This window comes from Phocoena sinus, chromosome 20 (genome assembly GCF_008692025.1).
Source record: "Phocoena sinus isolate mPhoSin1 chromosome 20, mPhoSin1.pri, whole genome shotgun sequence".
Taxonomy (NCBI): Eukaryota; Metazoa; Chordata; class Mammalia; order Artiodactyla; family Phocoenidae; genus Phocoena; species Phocoena sinus.
Genome location: NC_045782.1, coordinates 20,034,261 through 20,053,759, shown reverse-complemented (window position 1 = coordinate 20,053,759; position 19,499 = coordinate 20,034,261). Strand labels below are relative to the sequence as shown.

Genomic DNA, 19,499 nt, shown 5'->3' with positions numbered 1-19,499 from the left:
GATGGAGGAATTGAAAACTAAAGACTTAACCATAATCAGTTTGCCTTTGCAAACTTATTTTCTTTGACTTTTTTTTTTTAACACATATCTACCCTGTGCTCCAGTCTAATTAGACTACTCCTCCTTCTTCCTTTTTTTTAAAAAAAAAAAAGTATTTATTTATTATTTATTTATTTGGCTACACAGGATCTTCATTGCCGCATGCGGGATCTTCGTTGTGGCATGTGGGATCTTCGTTGCGGCATGAGGGAATCTTTTAGTTGTGGTGTGCGAGATCTTTAGTTGCAGCATGCAGACTCTTAGTTGCGGCATGCGGGATCTGGTCCCTGACTAGGGATCTAACCTGGATCCCCTGCATTGGCAGCATGGAGTCTTAGCCACTGGACCACCAGGGAAGTCCCTACTCATCCTTCTTGATCATGCTTTTATTCCTACTTCTTAACCTTTGTTCAGGCTATTTGAGAAATAACCTCCCCCATTTTTGCATTCTATAATTTCACACTACCATGTCTTTGAAGCTTCTTTTCATTATCCTTCAGCCTAAAGGAGGCTCTTCTATTCAGAACTTTCTTTTTTTGCTTTAGTATATTCTGTATGGTTTTTGCATTACGTGTTTTGCTTTTTTGCCAGTTTGCAAAGCCTGGATCTTGTTCATCTATTGTTTTCCCCTCATTGCCCGGCATCTTTATAGTCCCCATAGTACCTTGTGTCCAGCAAATGTGAGTGTGTGTTTGAATAAAAGGAATCTCATGCTTTTCAGATGTCATGCTATGGATGTGTGTTATTCTAGAAACAGGGAGAAGGTAGGTGTGTAATATCTTTTCTATTTGCTGTCATTTCTTTTCCAGTTACTCGAACTCTTGGTTGTGATGACCTTTTTATCTGTATGCCTGTGATTTCTCGCCCCACGTCCAACCAGTAAATAGTCTTCAGGAACCAGACTTTGCAAATGTTGGTTCTTTGAGGTTTGGAGTGTTCTGTAGCTTAGTGCAGAACATGCTTATTCATGCCAGTTATGAAACGCCTGGGGTTTTTGTTCTGTCGTGGTGGAAATAAGTCCCATTATTTTTCAGTATGTATATTATTTTTGAGATTTTGGCAACCCAGTTTTATATATCTGTCCATTGAGAAGGTAATAAATCCCCTCTCTCAAATCCTGAAGACAAATACAGTTGTTTTTTTTTTTTAACACAACCACACAGCCTAGAGCTCTCCAAGTTTCTACGACTAAATGACAGACAATAAAGGAAACAGTGTTTTGTAAAGCAGACAAGGCATTTGGTGATTCAGAGGGGAATGTTAGATGCACAGTGAGAACTAAGGAAGTAGCAGTATAGAATCGTAGCACAAAAACATATTGTTTGCTTTCTGAACAGCACCATTAGTTGTGGGTATGTGTGTTTTATGTTTTTTCATGCTAGCTATTTTCAGCTTCAGTTCTTCTTTAATGCTTTTGTCCTGGAATTCAGGGTGAATTATATCAGAGCCCTGACGGGAAAAAGAGGCAGAAGTAAGACCATGTGGAATTATTTTCCTGTCACGTAGCTAATTGCATTAGTCTAATTCTCCAATAGTTAGCATTCTTTTAAATGATCTACTCCAGATAAATCACAGCATTTCTCCTTAGCTGTATTGACTGTGGGAGAGATTTGAAGAATTGCATGCCTTCGCATTTCCTGCCCAGATAGGATATCTTCCTAACCCAGCCGTTTGCTTTCTTAGGAGAGTTCTAAACTCTAAAAATCACTCTTGTTCAAGCTATAATTTTTGAAGCTTGAAATTGCAGCTCATTACTGGTTTGGTTCCCACTTTCTCAGTGTGGCGGCAAGTTTTATAGTTGAAAACATATTTTAGTTTTTCTTTTTCTCCCCCCCCCTTAAATTTCCTTTTAAAGAAAAAATAAAACATATTCAGAACATTACGACTTAGAGATATAGTTTCTTGGAATATGTAAACTCTTTAAATCCTGTTTGGGTTTGTGCCTATGTACCCCAGTGGAAAGATTGGATCTGAAACATCCCTGAGATGTCCCAGCTCCATCTTCTTTCCACGTTTTCTCAAAACTCCCACACACCATCACTTCCCCTACTCAGTTCCCCTAGGTTATATTTCTTTGCAATCTAGAATTTCTTTAGACTTTGGGAGTCAAGTTGAATAGCATGTATTCCCCGCAACTTGGTAGAGCAATTTACAGATTCTGTATGGGCATCTAGTATTTAGCTAAATGAACCTACCTTTCTCTCCTCTCTCTCCTTTCTCTCTTTCAGCTTGGCAGTGACCTTGGCGGGGGCATTGGAGGAAGTCTGGCAGTCAGTGCCGTCGTTTTTTTTCACCATGGGATGCACTGACCCCTGTTTGATGCCTTTCCTATGCACACGTTCTCAGACCAGCCACTGCTGCTATCTAGCCCTGTACACCAGAACGTCTGTAGCGGTGTATGAAGAGTAGAAAGTAGCGTAGGGTTACTTGGAATCTTTGGGACCATAACACCACATGTGGTATAGGGGTCTCTTTAGGGATTGGCGCTCTGGTGTCTACAGAGTTCTTTGTCTTCCTGACATTAAAGGGCTAAAGGAAATGGAACCTCCCATCTTGATGAGAGAATACTCTTTTCTGTCGTCTAGAAAGAGCTTGAGCGTCAGCTGGACTCAGAGTGAGACTCTCCTCATACGTGAGTTAGGGGGGTGTGAGTATCCATCTCCCCCAGGAGAGTTTCCTCCTAGATATTTATGCCTAAATGGGGAAATAAGACTTGCCTGGGCCCAAGTGGAAATGGAACTGCTGTCTAAGTTGGATGCTTCTCCTTCTTTCTATAGAAACAGATTCCCCCTTCATTAGGGTACCTGTAGGCCTCTTGCACAGAATCGTGGAAGCTGAAATTGGAAACAAACAGAAAAAACTTTGGATCACTGTGTTCCTGATCCTGCTGATGACTCTCCTGATAGAACTTCTACAGAGTGTGTGTATTTTCAATGACGAAAAAATAACCATGATTTGAAGGACAAAGAATATACGAATTAAACGCCTAAGAATATTGTAATTATGGTGTGTTCTTATTGATTTATCAATACTACTAAAATATACAGCAACATTTTAAGGACTATTAATGAGTTCTTTCTGATCTCCCTGCTCCCCTTCCCCTTTATTCCCTGCAGGTGGGACAGTCCTTCATCCCATCATCAGTGCCTGCAACCTTTGCTCCTTCACCTACTCCTGTTGTGGTCAGCAGTGGTCTGAATGACCTATTTGAACTCTCCACAGGGATAGGCATGGCACCTGGTGGATATGTGGCTCCTAAGGCTGTAAGTAAAACAACACTTTCTTAGTGGACACGACCTGAATTATTTAGCATCTGACATTTGTGTTACTCTCACTGATAATAAATCCAAGGTTGGGGCTCTTTTTCTAGAGGATTTACGAGGAGGATGAAAGGCGGCCTTAAACCTAGCAATAAGAAGCACCATAGCATCCTTATTAACCATTTGTATAATTAGACTTAAAATAGGAAATACTAAGCATTTAGTATTTGTTCTCTAGTTTAGAAATATTGCCTAGCTTGTCAACACTGAAGTCAGTCTAGTGTAGATGTGATATACAGAGCAACAGTAGGAGGAAAAAGACATAATAGAGAAGTAACATTTTACTTTGCATTCTTTACACTCTCCTTTTTCCATTGGTACTGCATATGGATTCTAGAGTGCCATTGCTCAGATTTGGTTTTCATGCATTTTACTACACCTTTTTAGAGTTTTGATTTAGGTTAGTGTCATTGGTGTCCCTCTAGTCTCAGCCTCACTTAATGTCATGCTCAGATTGAAATTCAAAAGGGGAAGGGGAAACTCCCTGTAAATGAAGCATATTTCGGCCCTTGGGAATAGTGCCTTCCCGGTTAAGCTAGGTTTCTTTTAATTTTGCCTTTCTGAGGGGGCAGCACGCCTGGTTGCTTTCTGAATTCTCTGCCTGCTCAACCAGCTCGGTGTGGGGGATCCCTGCTGCAGATAGTAAACCAGTTGTCCTTCGCAGGAGTCTTGTCTTTGTGTACACACCCATTACATAGAGTAACCAGAAATATGATTCAAAACTGAGCTATAGTGTTTTGGCACAACTTAGTAGCTTTGTTGTAAGGGTACTGCATTGGATATTATCCCCACAGACTTTTAATTGATTAAGAGATTATGTAACGTACTTGTTTACTAACATTACAGTAATACCTAGAAATGACAAATTTAAATAATGTAGAAAGATCAGGTGGAAAATTTAGTTTCCCTCTGTCCCCACTTCCCCATAAGTAGCCACTATTAACTTTTTCTGTGTCCTCTCAGAAGAAAAAAAGATCATGCGTATACCTGTATGTTTGTATCCTTTAAATACTGTCAGTGGGATATACTGTTTTGCACCTTGTTTTTTCTCTACAACAGTCTTTTGAATGTCTGTATCCACTTTATGGATGTGTACCACAACGTATTTAATCTTTCTCTTGGTGATGGACTTTTAGGTTATTCATCTAGTCCTATCCCCGCCACCTTTTTTGTTATTATGATGTTACCATGAACATTCTTGTTTATGTGTATCATGGTATATTTTTGTAAGCATATCTATAGGATAAACTTGGAATGTGCTTGATCATTTAAACATTTAAAAATAGACATTACAGGGGCTTCCCTGGTGGAGCAGTGGTTGAGAGTCCGCCTGCCGATGCAGGGGACACAGGTTCGTGCCCCGGTCTGGGGGGATCCCACATGCCGTGGAGCCGCTAGGCCCGTGAGCCATGGCCTCTGAGCCTGCGCTTCCGGAGCCTGTGCTCCGCAGTGGGAGAGGCCACAGCAGTGAGAGGCCCATGTACTGCGAAAAAAAAAAAAGAAAAAAAAACAAAGACATTACAGGGACTTCCCCGGTGGTCCAGTGGTAAAGAATTCGCCTTCCAATGCAGGGGCCATAGGTTCGATCCTTGGTTGGGGAACTAAGATCCCATATGCCACCGGGCAACTAATCCCACGCACCACAGCTACTGAGCCTGCATGCAACAACTACTGAGCCCGCGCACCTCAACTAGAGAGCCCATGTGCCACAAACTACAGAGCCCATGCGCTCTGGAGCCTGTGCTCCACAACGAGAGAGAGATCAACACACCACAACTAGACAGAAGCCCACGTGCCACAGCGAAGAGCCCGTGCAACAAAAGGATCCTGCTTGCCGCAACAAAGATCCTGTGTGCTGCAACTAAGACCCAATGCAGACAAAAATAAAACAGTAAATTATTTTTTTAAAAAAAGACATTACCAGCTTACCCTCCAAAAAGGTGACATCAAATTATGTTCTCCAAAGCAGAATGTAACAGTGCCAGATTCCTTATATTCTCCTTCACTGAGTATTACTGACTTTTTGAATTTTTGACCCTCTGATAGATGAAAAATAGTATCTTGTAGTATTAAATAGTGTCATTTTCTTATTTTCTTTTTCTTTCTTTTCCTGTAATGTGGTTGAGTATATTCTCATGTTTACTAGCCACCCACTGACTAATGGGTACTCTGTCTTTAGGACAGTTCATGAATTCCTGTTGGTTTATATATATATATATGTGTGTGTGTGTGTGTATAAACTGGTACACTCCAGGAGTATCACAGATTCTGGGGCCAGAGGTGGGTCACGAATGAATTATACAGAGAAAATAGGCATTCAGATTACTTAAACGACATCTGAATACTTACTATTTCCCAGAGACTATAATGAGAGTTAAAACTATACATAAGAAAGACATGGTCCTTGCCCTTAACACATTACTGATAAGGAATTTGGTAACGATTTTTAAAAGTCTTCAAATATTGTAAACATGCGATTTTCATTAGATCAGTTTTTTCCCCTTTTAAGCCTTTTACCGAAGCTACTAACCAAAGAAACTCCATGTTATGCTCATTGGAATTTCTCCTTTCGCCATGGCTACCCATAGACTATTTTGGGGCTTGTTTTTCTTGTTTTGTTTGTTTTTGGCTTTGGTTTTGGGTTGGGTTTTTGTTTTGTTTGGTTGGGTTTTTTTTGTTTGATTTTGGGTGGGTTCTTTTTGGTTCTTAAATAGTTGAGAATGATCTCAAAATTCAGCAAATATGACTTTATCTGGAGCGTTTTGCATTTGGCTTGGTATTTATGGTATAAAAATCACCTTAGTTGCCTAAGGAAGTGAAGTCTTAATTTCATCTTTATTCAGAAGCGTCCTGTCTGGTTTCATTGGGCTTTATACTGTGTTTCAGGTCTGGCTGCCTGCAGTAAAGGCTAAGGGCCTGGAGATTCCGGGAACATTTACTCACCGCCAAGGGCACATCTACATGGAAATGAACTTCACCAACAAAGCTCTGCAGCACGTGACAGACTTTGCAATTCAGTTTAACAAGAATAGGTAAGAAACCTGAGTTCCCCAGCTCGATCCTGACACAGCAGTGTACTTTGTGTCCAACAAGAGAGTGTTCTATTTAGCAGTGGGTAAAAACTCTCATGTTGGCAGATGTTTGATGTAGAGTGAGTGGAGGCTGTTGCACATCTGTTCAGTGGTCAGCTTCAACACTGGAGACCCTACGGAATTTTGCTGGGAAAACTCATCCATATGGAATAAGAAAACTGTCTTTGCCATTATAATCATACCTTCTCTGTAATGTTCTGTAAATGAAATCACGTAGTATGGAGTCTTTTGCATTTGGTTTCTTTCACTTAGCATAATGCTTTGAGATGTTTCAGCAGTCTGTTCTGTTTTACTGAGTAGTACTCCATCGATGCTTATACGGTGATTTGTTTACACTTTCACCAGTTGGTGGAACTGGGGGTTGTTTCCAGTTTTATCTTTTATGACTAAAGCGCCTGTGAATATTCATGTACAGGTCTTTGTGTGGATATATGTTTTCATTTTTCCTGGATAAATACCTAGCAGTGGTATCGCTGGGTCATATGGTAATAAGTGTGAATGTTCCAGCTGTTCCATACTCTTACCAATGCCAGCCATGCTTGTACATGTATAGTAGTATCCCATTTTAACTTGAATTTCCCTAATGACTAGTGATATTGAGCATTCTTTTCATAATCTTATTGACCATTCTTATATCTTCTTTGGTGAAGTATCTGCTCAAATCGTTTCTTTTTAATTGATTGTCTTATTATCAAGTAATAAAGTTCTTTATATATTCTGGATACAAGTCCTTTGTCAGATATGTCTTGCAAATATTTTCTCCCAGTCTGTGGCTTGCCTTATTTTCTTAACAGTGTTTTTCAAAGAACAAGTTTTTTATTTTTTGTTTTATTTATGTATTTTTTTAAGGGAGATTGCGATTGACACATACACTGTTTTTTTTTTTGGCCGCGTGGGGTCTTCGTTGCTGCGTGCCGGCTTTCTCTAGTTGCCGTGAGCAGAGGCTACTACTCTTCATTGAGGTGTGCGGGCTTCTCATTGCAGTGGCTTCTCTTGTCGCGGAGCACGGGCTTTAGGAGCGCGGGCTTCAGTAGTTGTGGCATGTGGGCTCAGTAGTTGTGGCTCTCAGGCTCTAGAGCGCAGGCTCAGTAGTTGTGGCTCACGGGCTTAGTTGGTCCGCAGCATGTGGGATCTTCCTGGACCAGGGATTGAACCTGTGTCCCCTGCATTGGCAGGAGGATTCTTAACCACTGCACCACCAGGGAAGCCCAAGTTTTTTATTTAAATAAAGTTTACTTTACAATTTTTTCCTTTTTATGTCTTTTGCTTTTTGTGTTCTGTTTAACAAATCTTTGCCTGACCCACAGTTACAATTTTTTTAAATGTTTTTAATAGAAGTGTTCATAGATTTAGCTCCTACCTTTACCTTTTAGAATTCATTTTGAGGTACTTTCGGTGAGATAATATGTGTAAACTAAGAGTCAAAGTAAACTTTTTTTCCGTAGTAAGTCTTGAAGTCAGATAGTATAAGCCCTCCTACTATGTATGTTCTTTTTCAAAAATTGTTTTGGCAATTCTAGGTCTTTTGCCTGCTGGAATTTTGCTTGAGAGTGCAGTGAATGTGCAGATCAGTTTGAGGAAGAGTTGGCATCAAACAATATTGAGTCTTCTAATCCATTAGCATAGCATATCTCCCCATTTATCTAGGTCATCCTTACTTCCCTCTGCAGTGTTTTATAGTTTTTCGTGTACAGATCTTGCACATCTTTTGTCACATTTAAGTGCTTTATAGTTTTGATGTTATAGTAAGAAGCATATTTTAGTTTTTGGTTGTCGCTAGTATATAGAAATACAACTGATTTTTGTACATTCATCTTGTATCTTGAAACTTCATTAAACTTACTTATTAGTTCTAGTAGCCTTTTTTTATATTCCTTATGGTTTTCCACATAGATAAATAATGAGAGCAAGGTCAAAAGGGCAAAAGGGTTTTTTGACCCATAAATGTTGATACAAAATGAGTGATGTGTCTACTCAAAATCATTTCTTTATTGCATTTGGGACTCTAAAGTGTAGTTTATCTACAAAAAGGAAAATGTTTCTTCTGCTAGTCTGTGACTCTTGAAATTGATACTACCTATATAAACTCAATAATTATTTTATAAATATTAACATTCCATCTTCCTTCCTGAGGCTCATTAGAACATAAATTCATTATAAATTTATATCATTAAGTTGTTTATTTGTTACACCTATGGGCCTACTTTTCCTTTCTGCTCCATCTTTTTAAAATTGTATTCTTATGTTTCTGAGACGTAAGACATGTCTGTCTTCCCTCATATGTTTTTGGGTTTTCTTGTAACTTCAGACTCAGGCTTTTCCCATCTCTTTACTATTCTTGTATTATTATTAGGCAGGCTTCTCTGAGAAGTCAAACTGGTGGGTACTCACTGCCTGCCTTAGGCGAAGAAAGTGGCCAGATTTGAGTCTACAACTTATCCTTTGGGGTGTTGTTTGGAATGTTTAAGCCAATCAACTCTGCTTCACTTAGACTGGCTCTTTCCCAATGATTGTATCCTGTGTAAGTAAATAAAGAAGAAAGAAAATGAGAGTTACCAGTAAATCATCCTCTGGTCTGATCAGGCAGGTTATCAAGCAAGTGAAATGATATCATTATACTTTACAGGATGGGTATTCTTAAGTGTTCTTTCTCCCAAAGATTATCTAAAGGAATATTGTATAAGAAAAAGATGCTTATCAAACCTGTCCCTCTAGTGGCATGATAAACATAAGAAACTTTCAGAATCAGAGCATTAGCAACCCAGTTCTGTGCTTATGAATGTTTTCTCCTTCCTCAAATCTTCTTAATGGAAAAAAGAGGTTATGTTGTAACTAGTGTTACAGCAAATTAGAATTGGGCACTTTAGTGCCTGCTATTCCTTATGTTTCCTTCAAATGGAGTAAAAAGCCATTGAAACCTAAAGACGTGACTAAATCCTGCCTCATGATTAACCTCTGGGATTTCTTCATCCTCTCTCCTAGCTTTGGTGTCATCCCCAGCACTCCTCTGGCCATCCATACACCACTGATGCCAAACCAGAGCATTGATGTCTCCCTGCCTCTCAACACATTGGGCCCAGTCATGAAGATGGAGCCTCTGAACAACCTGCAGGTTAGACTTTTACTTCACTCAGGGGGTACAGGTTTATGTCTTGCCAATGTTGTCTGTAAAGCAACCCCTCTCTTTCTTATATTAGATTTGGTCATGGAATAGGGTTTGAAATAAATCTGTGGAGAAGACTTTTATTTTTCATTAAAAATACACACAGAAGTCACGCCTTGACACAAAGTTATTTTCTTTTTACTCAACAAACAAACGTCTCAAGGTGTTATGTACAAACTTTTTTTTTTTCTAAGACTTTCATAGGGAATTTGAATGTCACAAGAATAGATTTCAGTAGAGCTGTGTGGAGGTCATCTTTGAATACACAGCCATAAATAGTTGGGTTATCTGCATTTAAATATGTTAAGTGTGTGGTAAGTGTAGCAGCATCTTAGAGGAGCTCAGAACTTCATGAAGTTTATAAGAGCCTCTCCATCTTGAAAATATCGACTTTTTAGAATGCTTAAGGTCCTAGCTTAGAGTATTGTTTCGTTTTCACCACTTTGAATTTCTCTTTGAAATATAAGCCTTCTGGGGTTCAAGCAACATGAAGGCAGAGAAGTAAGCATGTAAGCTGAAGCTGTAGCAACCCTCAAAGGATAAAATACAGATATAAGCCCAAGAAGTTGAGGGTTTTAATGCTCACAAGGACAGAAGAGACCGCCTTGGGCTGACCTGAGATGGGGAATTGTAACTGATCCCTGCACAAAGCTGAGAGCATGGAAGGGCAAGTCCCTCAATGAAAGGGGAACTAGAAAAAGATTTCCACAGGGGCAAGTGATGAGAGAGTTCTCTTTGACCTGGGTTCTGGGCGACCTCTTGTGAGAAATCCAGGTCCCGAATTTATACTGTGTATGTGAAGAATTCTCCAAACCAGTAAATTAATGTAAAATTGGACCAGAACCGGTGAAACCCAGGGTACCTGGCAGAAGCAAATGCAAAACGGCCTTTATGCAATGGTTTTGAACTTTAAGGCCACCAGGACTCCCATCTGAGAAGAAAATCTCTACTGAAAGTCAGCTCACAATTTAACCAAAAAAAAAACAAGAGGGAAAGGTGCACTGTGACTGACAGAAGATGCAAGAAAGAGGATTGCTATCCCCTTCTATCGAGAACTTGAAATGATAGAATAGTATGAATGAGACTATAAAATATGTTTTAAATGATGAGCAAAAAATTTCAACCTTCCACTTTCCAATCAAGACAGGTGGGATGCCATTGCTCAATCTCCTGGAAATACCAGTGTGGGATACTAGTACTTATGGTGAGAGACATCAACAATAAAATTGCTTAGAGTTGAAAGTAACATTCTCCAACAGTTTACGTACCAGTGCACCAAGCCTGCTTGCCAGTTGACTAACTACCTTGCTGCCTCAGCAGTTGACTGCTGCTTTCTCGGCAAAGGGTGTAATGATTTAGAGTGACAATGAGTGAGTCACAATATAACTTGGCTCAGTCTAGAAGAACAAAACAAGGATTTCTGTGCAGAAGGAATTGGCTCTGTTGCTATAATGAGACTAATGTGTAAAGGGGCTTTTCCAGCACAGAAGCCTAAAAGAAACTAACTAACTCAAATGTACATCTCCTCTGTTTTCATTGAAATCTAACCTCCTGTTGGCCCACAGAGCCTCAAGCCAAATATTTGAGGACAGTCAGCATGGGTACGAGAATGCTTTACTTTAGAATTAGGAAAGGGAATTTGGGTCACAGAAATGAGGGCAAATTTCCTACTCTTAAAACCAAAAGGAAACAGTAAATAAATAAATGTCAGTTTACTTCCCTATTTGCATTTCCATTTCACATTCAGTGAAATGAACATCCCAAATAGGAACCCTCATGAAAGAAATTGAATCTTAGTCCAAACCCCTCCCTCAAAAGTATTGTTATGATATTAGGACTAGCAAGTTTTCATTTTCACAAACGTGACATTATAAAAAACAATCTTAAAAATTTTCTATCTAAGCAGAATGTAATAAAGCAGTTTCCATCTGTAGTCAACTATGGATTCTCCATGTTTTCCCCATGGATTCTTTTCTTGCAGGGATGTCATAATAATGGCTGTTTTCTCATTAATTGGTATTGCTCAATGGAGAAGATAAGCAAAAACTTGAAACGAGGTGAAGTTTTTTTCCCCCCCGCTATGAGCAGCTCTATTTAATGTCTGCTAGTGCAAGGTGAAACTAATGACTAGCTTAAAGTGGTGGGCTACTTTAGATTTCAACTTCCATTCTGCTCTTGTCCTAGTATGAGCAAAAAGAATCAGATCTTAACTTCAACAAGCTTAGACCATAAAGATCCAGATAAAGCGAGGTAAAGATTGATTGGCATTTAAATGTTATGCAAACATAATGTTTAAATTCAAGAGCTCATGCAGGAAAAATTAGTACTTTTCTAGTACTCCAGACCATAAAATCAGGAAAGAAAAAATGGGGGTTTAGGAAATGAAATTTTTAAAGCAGTGTGAGTTTTAGCTATTTTGGCTAATTTGATATCAATGTAGGACGGATAAATCAAACCTAGTCGCCAAAACTGTAATGTAACATTTAGTACAAAAACTTTTCATTAAAAACATCATCAAACTACTTATTGGCTTATAGTCTTTTTGAAACATTATTGAAAGACACTGTTCCCTCTTAAAATGTAAAATAGGTTATACCTTAGATACCTACTAGAAATTTGACCTAGAAACTTCTTTCAGCTGTACTAATAATGTTGGTTGTAAAAGCCTTTGTGAATTCAACTTATCAATATTACACAAAGTAAAGCTTAGCTTGCCCCCGTTGGGAGCTTCTCTTGAGTTTATTTATATCATATAATTATATTCCTTAAAAAGAAAAGCGAATTGATCCCCTCTATTTAAATAAAACAAAAACCTTAACAAATGTCTAAATGAATTTTCTCTGAGTTTTCTCTGACTTTGATATCCTTGTTTTTCATTTCATCTGTGTCAGTTGCTTAGAAATATTTTCCCAATATACCCCTTCAAACTTGATACCTGGCAGCTGACTGCTTCTTCAAGTCAGTGTCTGCAAAAAGACAGTAGAACGATGATATAACACGTGTTCATCCCAATCTTTGTATAGATGCTGTGGTGTTCTCACAGCTGCTTGGCCTCCTTTTTCACCAGGCTGTAAACTCTTGTGAGAACATGGATAGCACCGTTCTTTCAAATTTTAATTTTATCAGGATTATAAAACTACAACTTAGGGTCAACTAGTTCTGTAGTTAAGCTAAGAAAAACCCAGCCTTCTGTCACCACTTATGGCCGTCGTCTACATACATATTTCCAATCCTCCTGTTTTCCTGATAGAGCTGTCTTAGAATTTGCTTTAATCAGTGTTCATTTTTTATGTCATTATGATTATATATACTCCTCATAGCTGAGCTATATAGTGTGATGATTTTTTTCTCCATAAAATTTTTATAAGTAGATATTTACACATTAATACCTGTCTTCTTGTTTAATTTTTTTTGTTTTAATGAGATCAGCTTATGGATTATAGTATGGGACAGACTGGGAAGGTGCCAGGACCTATAGTGATGAGCTTCCCAGGAATAGACCAACAAACAGACAGGAGTAGCCCAGACAGACAAACAGACAGAAGGACAGGGAAACAAAGCCAAATGGGTAAGAGGCCTAGGCCCAGCCTCAGCAGCTGTGTCTGGCCTCCAGATCCAGCTCTGCCCTGGGGACCTGGGGGATGAGCACACCTGGCAGGGGCCTCAGTTCTTATAGGGCCCCCTCTCCTCACTCCCTCCTACCCTCACCAGCAGGCTGGGACCTTTGACTGGTGTTGTTTCTGGGGCTAGGGAATGGTTGATCTGGAGTCAGGGGCAGAGGGTCAAGGCTCTTGGAGGCTCCCTGGGGAGGTGGAGGCCTGGGTAGTATGGGGATAGCAGCAGCAGCAGCACTGGGGGGAATCTGATCAGGCAACAGGCACCTGGGGTGGGGCACTGCTTAGCAGGGCCCCTATATCTAGGGCAGGCCCCCCACCCTGCCCACCACACCAACATGGTACAATAAATAGAGTTTCAAGTAGTAAGTCAGTGTCAGGTAGGAGATCTGGGGGCTGGCAGGCAGGGGCTTGAGAGAGGCCCCAGTCGGCCCACCAAGTGTTCTCAGTGGGCTCCAGCTATATCAAGTCTGTCTGTGTGCACTGGAGTAGGGACCTGGCCCCTGTGTCCACGTAGGGGCTCAGCCCCTCAGACCAGTGCCAAAGCCTGCTCAGTGGGGCAGAAGCAGGGCAACATGGTGCCTACAGCATCCACGATGGCTGCCAGGTGCTCGTCCTGTGCCTGGGGCCCACAGAGCTGCCTGAAGTCTGCCAGGCGCAGCAAGTACTCAAGGCTGTGGCCAGAGAAGCCTCGGCAGGCCAGGATCTGCATAGCGATGGCCTCCTCAGGCGCAGGGCCCAGGTAACCAGGGTTCTGCGGGGTGGCCACGTAGGCCAGTGCCTTGAGTGGTTGGTCAGGGGCATCTTGAGGGCAGAAGGTGACCTCCTTGGTATCATAGCTACCAAGCACTGCCTCCCACACATTCCAAGTACTTCAGGGCCTCATTGACCTGCTCACCTTGCACCTGGTGCGCCACACCGCAGGTGCAGCCCTCACGATCTTCAGGGAGGGTCACCACACGACCAGGCATCTTGTCGCTGCCCCGATGGAAGGTGTCTCCCTGTCAGAGGCGGCCGCTGTAGCGGTGCACGAAGCCCACACGGCTGTCGCAGCAGGCGAAGTCAGGCCTCCACACCAGGGACCCGTACCCAGAAATCCACAGCGCTTGGGGGCCGCCGTCGTCCTGGGGGTGGGGTGTTCTGGGCTGCCAACTCCTGCTTCTTGCTGGCCACAGGACGGGCCCAGGCCGCCTCCAGGGCTGGTCTCTGGTGCGGGCACGGCAGGACCGACAGACGTACCCACCTGGCCTGGCACTGCTTGGCTGCTCCTGTTTGTTTAATTTTTTGTGTTAACTGTAATTCATTCCCAAATTGCAGTGAGATCAGACCCTTCAAGATAGTCTTAATAGGTTTCACTTTCTTATAGTCTCCTTTTGGAGTCTTTTGACTGTGTCAGTCTGAACTGACTTCCTTCAACCCCTGGAACTGTCATCCTGGGATCTCCCTTCATAATAGCCCTGGGGATTCATTCCCTTCGCCTGTCTGGTATGTTGGATCTCCTATTGTATTTTTCTTTCCTTGGTTTACTCCTTCATTTTGATGAAAAACATCCTCTAGTAGCTTCCTAAGAATAAGTATGTAGAGAATAAAGTTTTTGAGACTTCACATGTTGTAAAATGTCTTTTTTATCTTCACACTTGTCTGATGATTTCTGTATATCATTCTAGGTTAGGAAAATAATTTGCTTCCTAGTCTGAAGCCCTTCTGATTGTTGATCCTTTTCTGTGCCATGCTCTTTCTCAGTGAAAGCTTGTACGATCCTTTCTTTATGAAGTTTCACAGTGATGTGCCTTGGTGTGTGTGTCTCTTTCACCCATTTTACTAGGTACTTTTTGGGCTCTTTCAATGTAGAAACTTGTATCCTTCAGTTTGGGGAGTTTTTCTTTTTTATACATCTACCTTCATTTCCTCTGTCTCTCTTATTGGAAGTCTTGGTATTTGAATGTTGACTCTCCTGGACCGATCGCCTTGTTTTGTTGTTGTTTTTTTTTTGTCCTATTTTCCATCTCTTTCTCCTTTTGCTCTACTTTCTAAAAACATTTTATGAAAATTTTTTAACTCTACAAAAGTAAACAAAGTAGTGTAATGAGTCCCTGTGTGCCCATCATTTGGCTTCAATAATTATCAGCCCATAGTTAATATTGTTTCATCTATACCCCTGTCCACAGCATATTGTTTTGACCTGAATCTTAGACATTTATTTCATCTGTAAATATTTCAATATATGTTTAAAACAGATGGTGTCTTATTAAAAACATAACCACAATAAGTATGTGCACATTAAAAACTTAACAAGAATTCGTTAACATCAAATATCCAGTCAGTTCTCAAGTTTTCAGTTATCTCCGTATCTTAAACTTTGTTTTTATTATTACTGTTTGTTTGAATCAGTAAAGTGCACATATTATGATGGGTTGATATCTCATAAGGCTTCTTAGCTACACTGTTCAGTATGATAGCCACTAGCCACTTATGGCTATATAAATTGAAATTAAAATAAAAAATTCATTTCCTCAGTTGCATCAGCCACATTTCAAATGTTCACATGGCTGGTGGTTACTAGATTGGGCAGTGCAGAAGTAGAACATTTCCATCATTACAGAAAGTTCTGTTGGACAGTGCTGATCTATGGGCACCCTCTCTTTTTCTTTTATGTTTGGTTTTCAGCAGCTTGACTGTTATGTACCTAGGTGTTTTCATTGTATTTATCTGGCTTTCAGCAGCTTGACTGTTATGTACCTAGGTGTTTTCATTGTATTTATCTGGCTTTGGGTTCACTGAGCTTGGATCTGTAAATTGATAGTTTCTGCCAAATTTGGGAAATCTTTTTTTCCATTATTTCTTTAAATTTTTTTCTGCCTCAGCATCTCTATTCCCTCCTTTCAGACCTCCACTTACACATATGTGTAAGCACTCGATATTGTCCCTGAGATCACTAAGGGTGGTTTTTAGTTGTTATTGTTTTCTTCCTTTCTGTTCTTCAGATGGGGTGATTCCTGTTGATCTGTCTTCAAGTATACAGACTCTCCTTTTATAGGCTACAGTGTTCTGTTACATCCATTCAGTATAACTTTCGTTTCAGATATTGTACTTTTCGGGACTTCCCTGGCAGTCCAGTGGTTAAGACTCTGCACTTCCACTGCAGGGGGCACAGGTTCAGGCCCTGGTCTGGGAACTAAGATCCCACAGGCCGCATGGCACGGCCAAAAAAAAAAAAAAAAATTACAAACAGCAACAGATACTGTACTTTTCAGTTCTAGGACTTCCATTTGGTTCTTTGCCAAAATTCCCCATCTGTTCACTCAGGAGTGCAACTGAAGAACCCTGTTTCACAGCCTACTCTTCCTTTATTCAACTTCCACCCTTTGGCCATCCCTTGGGCCTAAGGATATGCTTACTGACCCTCAGGAAAAGTGACCAGTAGAAGTATTTCAAGAAGGCCCTGGAAACAGTGTTAGGGCTTTTTAGCTGGGAAATTCTATGTGTTCTACCTGGGCATGTCTCTTTGGCCGTGTGGATTCTTCTATACAGGGGTTCCGAGGAGGCCAGAGGAAGATCAGAGTATGGTCCTCTAAACCATGAGGGCCAGGTTAGGAGCTCCAGTTACCCATCACCGAGGGTAGCTGGAATCCTCTATGTCAGTACTTGGCATGTCTTTCTTTAGGGGCTGGCTTAATTTTTCAAAAAATTATCCTTGCCTCTCCTGTTTAGAATATAAAGAGTTTCTACCAGCCTCCTGGGAGCTAAATTGGGAAAGAGGGCTGGAGAGTCTCAGCATTCAGTATATGCATAAATTCACTTCCTTTACCACCCCTCAGCCATGCCTGGCATCCCCTTCAAAGTGCCATCTATCTTACTATTTTATTTTTTATATATTTATTTATTTTTGGCTGCATTGGGTCTTCGTCGCTGCACACAGGCTTTCTCTAGTTGTGGCGAGTGGGGGCTACTCTTTGTTGGGGTGCACTGGCTTCTCATTGCGGTGGCTTCTCTTGTGGAGCACAGGCTCTAGGCGCACAGGCTTCAGTAGTTGTGGCACGTGGGCTCAGTAGTTGTGGCGCACGGGCTTAGTTGCTCCGTGGCATGTGGGATCTTCCCAGACCAGGGCTCAAACCTGTGTCCCCTGCGTTGGCAGGCGGATTCTTAACCACTGCGCCACCAGGGAAGTCCCAAAGTGCCATCTATCTTATTTTCTCTGAAAGAATCAATCTTTCAGTTTTATTGAGGGGCTGAGGTAGCTTAGAATGGTGGGGGGATCTAGGGCTGTAACAGTTTCTTGATCCTCTTTCTTTTAACATCCCCTCCCCCCATTTCCCCTCCATACAGTTCCAGAGGCGCTACCAGTCCTAAGCCTTTGAGAATTCTGTGGTATTTTTGCTAACACCATTTGTTTCACAGTTACTGAGATTTTGTTGCAGTTGTATTTTCTCTTCCCCATCTTTATGAATTTATACCTTTAAATTTTTTCCCTTTAATTATGGCAGAATTTCTTCCAAGAGAAAGAAAATTTAAATGCGATTTTCAGTCTACTATCTTTACCTGAAAGCCTGATGGCCCCTTCATAAAAATTATTCTTTCCTTCTATACTACTTTATGGTTAGTGGTTAACCTATGGATAAAGAATTGGTCCTTTAGTGTATATGGTTTTTATTATCTACCTTTGTATCCCCTTTATACCCCACATAAGTGTAGTTTAATAAGAGGATGGATATTAATTCGGGAAAAGCCATAATGTCTTGGTTTTTTCTTTAAATGTCTCTTCTAAAACAAGGCAGTATTCATCAACTGTGTTCATTTAACCTTTGAATGATTAGGGCAGGAAGTGCTGAGGATGCTAGCTGCAAAGGACACAGTCTTACAATCCCATTTATTCATATCTTTAAGATCTTTGTCAGCCAAAAGGGTTTTTTTGTTTGTTTTCTTTGGCTGCATCGGGTCTTAGTTGCGGCACCCAGGCGCTAGAGTGCGGGCTTAGTCGCCCCACAGCATGTGGGATCTTAGTTCCCTGACCACGGATCAAACCCGCATCCCCTGCATTGGAAGGCAGAATCTTAACCACTGGACCATCAGGGAAGTCCCCAAAAGTTTTTTGTTTTTTGGTTTTTGGGGTTTTTTGCCAGTGTATGGCCCTGAGAAAAGTGTGTCCGTTGCTACTCCTATATTGCAGTCCCAGCTTGTGAGACAATCAGTTGCAGATGGTGCCTGTCCCTAATATTTCATGTCTTCCATATGTCTGTTCACACTCAGAAAGCCCACAGCTGTAGCTGTTGTACCAGAAAAACTGGTAAATGCTTCCAAACAGAAGACCTTTTCAGCAGCTTCCATCAAAGGAAGCAAACCAGCTTGGCATTTACTGACTTTTCTTGACTGTTGTGCAAGCCAAACAACCTCAGTATTAAAGCCTCCTTTGGTCTTCCGGGATCCACAGTTGAGGACAGTGCACTCTGATTGCTTTTATGGAACCACATGCTGCTTGAATAGACGCTGAGTCCTTGAGGTGGTGGATCTTAGGAGAACTATAAGAGATTCCCAGGTCCCAGGTAGATCCAATGCTGAAAATAACCCCTGTAGACAGGACAGAATCTGAAATATTCCATTAGCAGTATGTAGGTAATGGTTATGAAAGATGAAAATATTTTACCACCAAAGAAAAAATTGTTTTTTCTGATTGCTGCTTCAAATCTGATATATTTTTCATGTCACATCAGGACTATAAATGTTTCTTTTAATCTCATCTGAGAAATAGGGTATCTTATATACTAGATGTTCCTTTTTCACTACGTTGGCCTTAGTAAGAACCCTCTTTATCCTTTTTGTCTGGATAATCAAGATTCTGCTAGACAGTATCTTTTGTCTTTCTATAACCAGAACTCAACTACTGGCTTCTGGGACTCTCTTTTAGGATATGTTTGTTTTATTAATTTTTATTTATTTATTTATTTTGGCTGCGTTGGGTCTTCATTGCTGCGCGTGGGCTTTCTCTAGTTGTGGTGAGCGGGGGCTACTCTTTGTTGTAATGCACAGGTTTCTCCTTGCGGTGGCTTCTCTTTGTTGTGGAGCATGGGCTCTAGACGCACGGGCTTCAGTAGTTGCGGCATGCAGACTCAGTAGTTGTGGCTTGCAGGCTCTAGAGCACAGGCTCAGTAGTTGCTCCTCAGCATGTGGGATCTTCCTGGACCAGGGATTGAACCTGTGGCAGGCGGATTGTTTTTCACTGCGCCAGCAGGGAAGTCCCAGGAATATGTTTATTGGCGACGGCCCTGCTTGAATA

The 19,499-nt window shown here is 41.0% G+C and overlaps 1 protein-coding gene and 1 long non-coding RNA gene across 15 annotated transcripts in view; one reads left to right on the top strand and one right to left on the bottom strand.

Annotated features, from left to right (window-relative positions):
* LOC116745245 (AP-2 complex subunit beta-like) overlaps positions 1-19,499 on the top strand; it is a 79,765-nt gene that overhangs the window by 50,969 nt on the left and 9,297 nt on the right. For 11 of the 14 annotated variants that reach the window (XR_004347343.1, XR_004347339.1, XR_004347337.1 and 8 more), the window contains 3 exons: positions 3,156-3,302; positions 6,246-6,391; positions 9,434-9,563. Coding sequence is in view for 6 of the 14 variants with exons in the window: in XM_032615808.1 (XP_032471699.1) it covers positions 3,156-3,302; positions 6,246-6,391; positions 9,434-9,563 (423 nt within the window). In the remaining 8 variants the exon portion in view is untranslated. Of the gene's footprint in view, positions 1-2,267; positions 3,046-3,155; positions 3,303-6,245; positions 6,392-9,433; positions 9,564-14,152; positions 15,731-19,499 lie in introns of those variants that run through there. The other 3 variants (XR_004347341.1, XR_004347340.1, XM_032615809.1) reach the window with 3 other exon arrangements.
* LOC116745256 lies at positions 12,838-17,202 on the bottom strand. Its single transcript, XR_004347348.1, has 2 exons — positions 15,968-17,202; positions 12,838-15,914 (listed from the first exon to the last, which is right to left on the bottom strand). It is a non-coding gene; the product is annotated as an uncharacterized LOC116745256 (long non-coding RNA).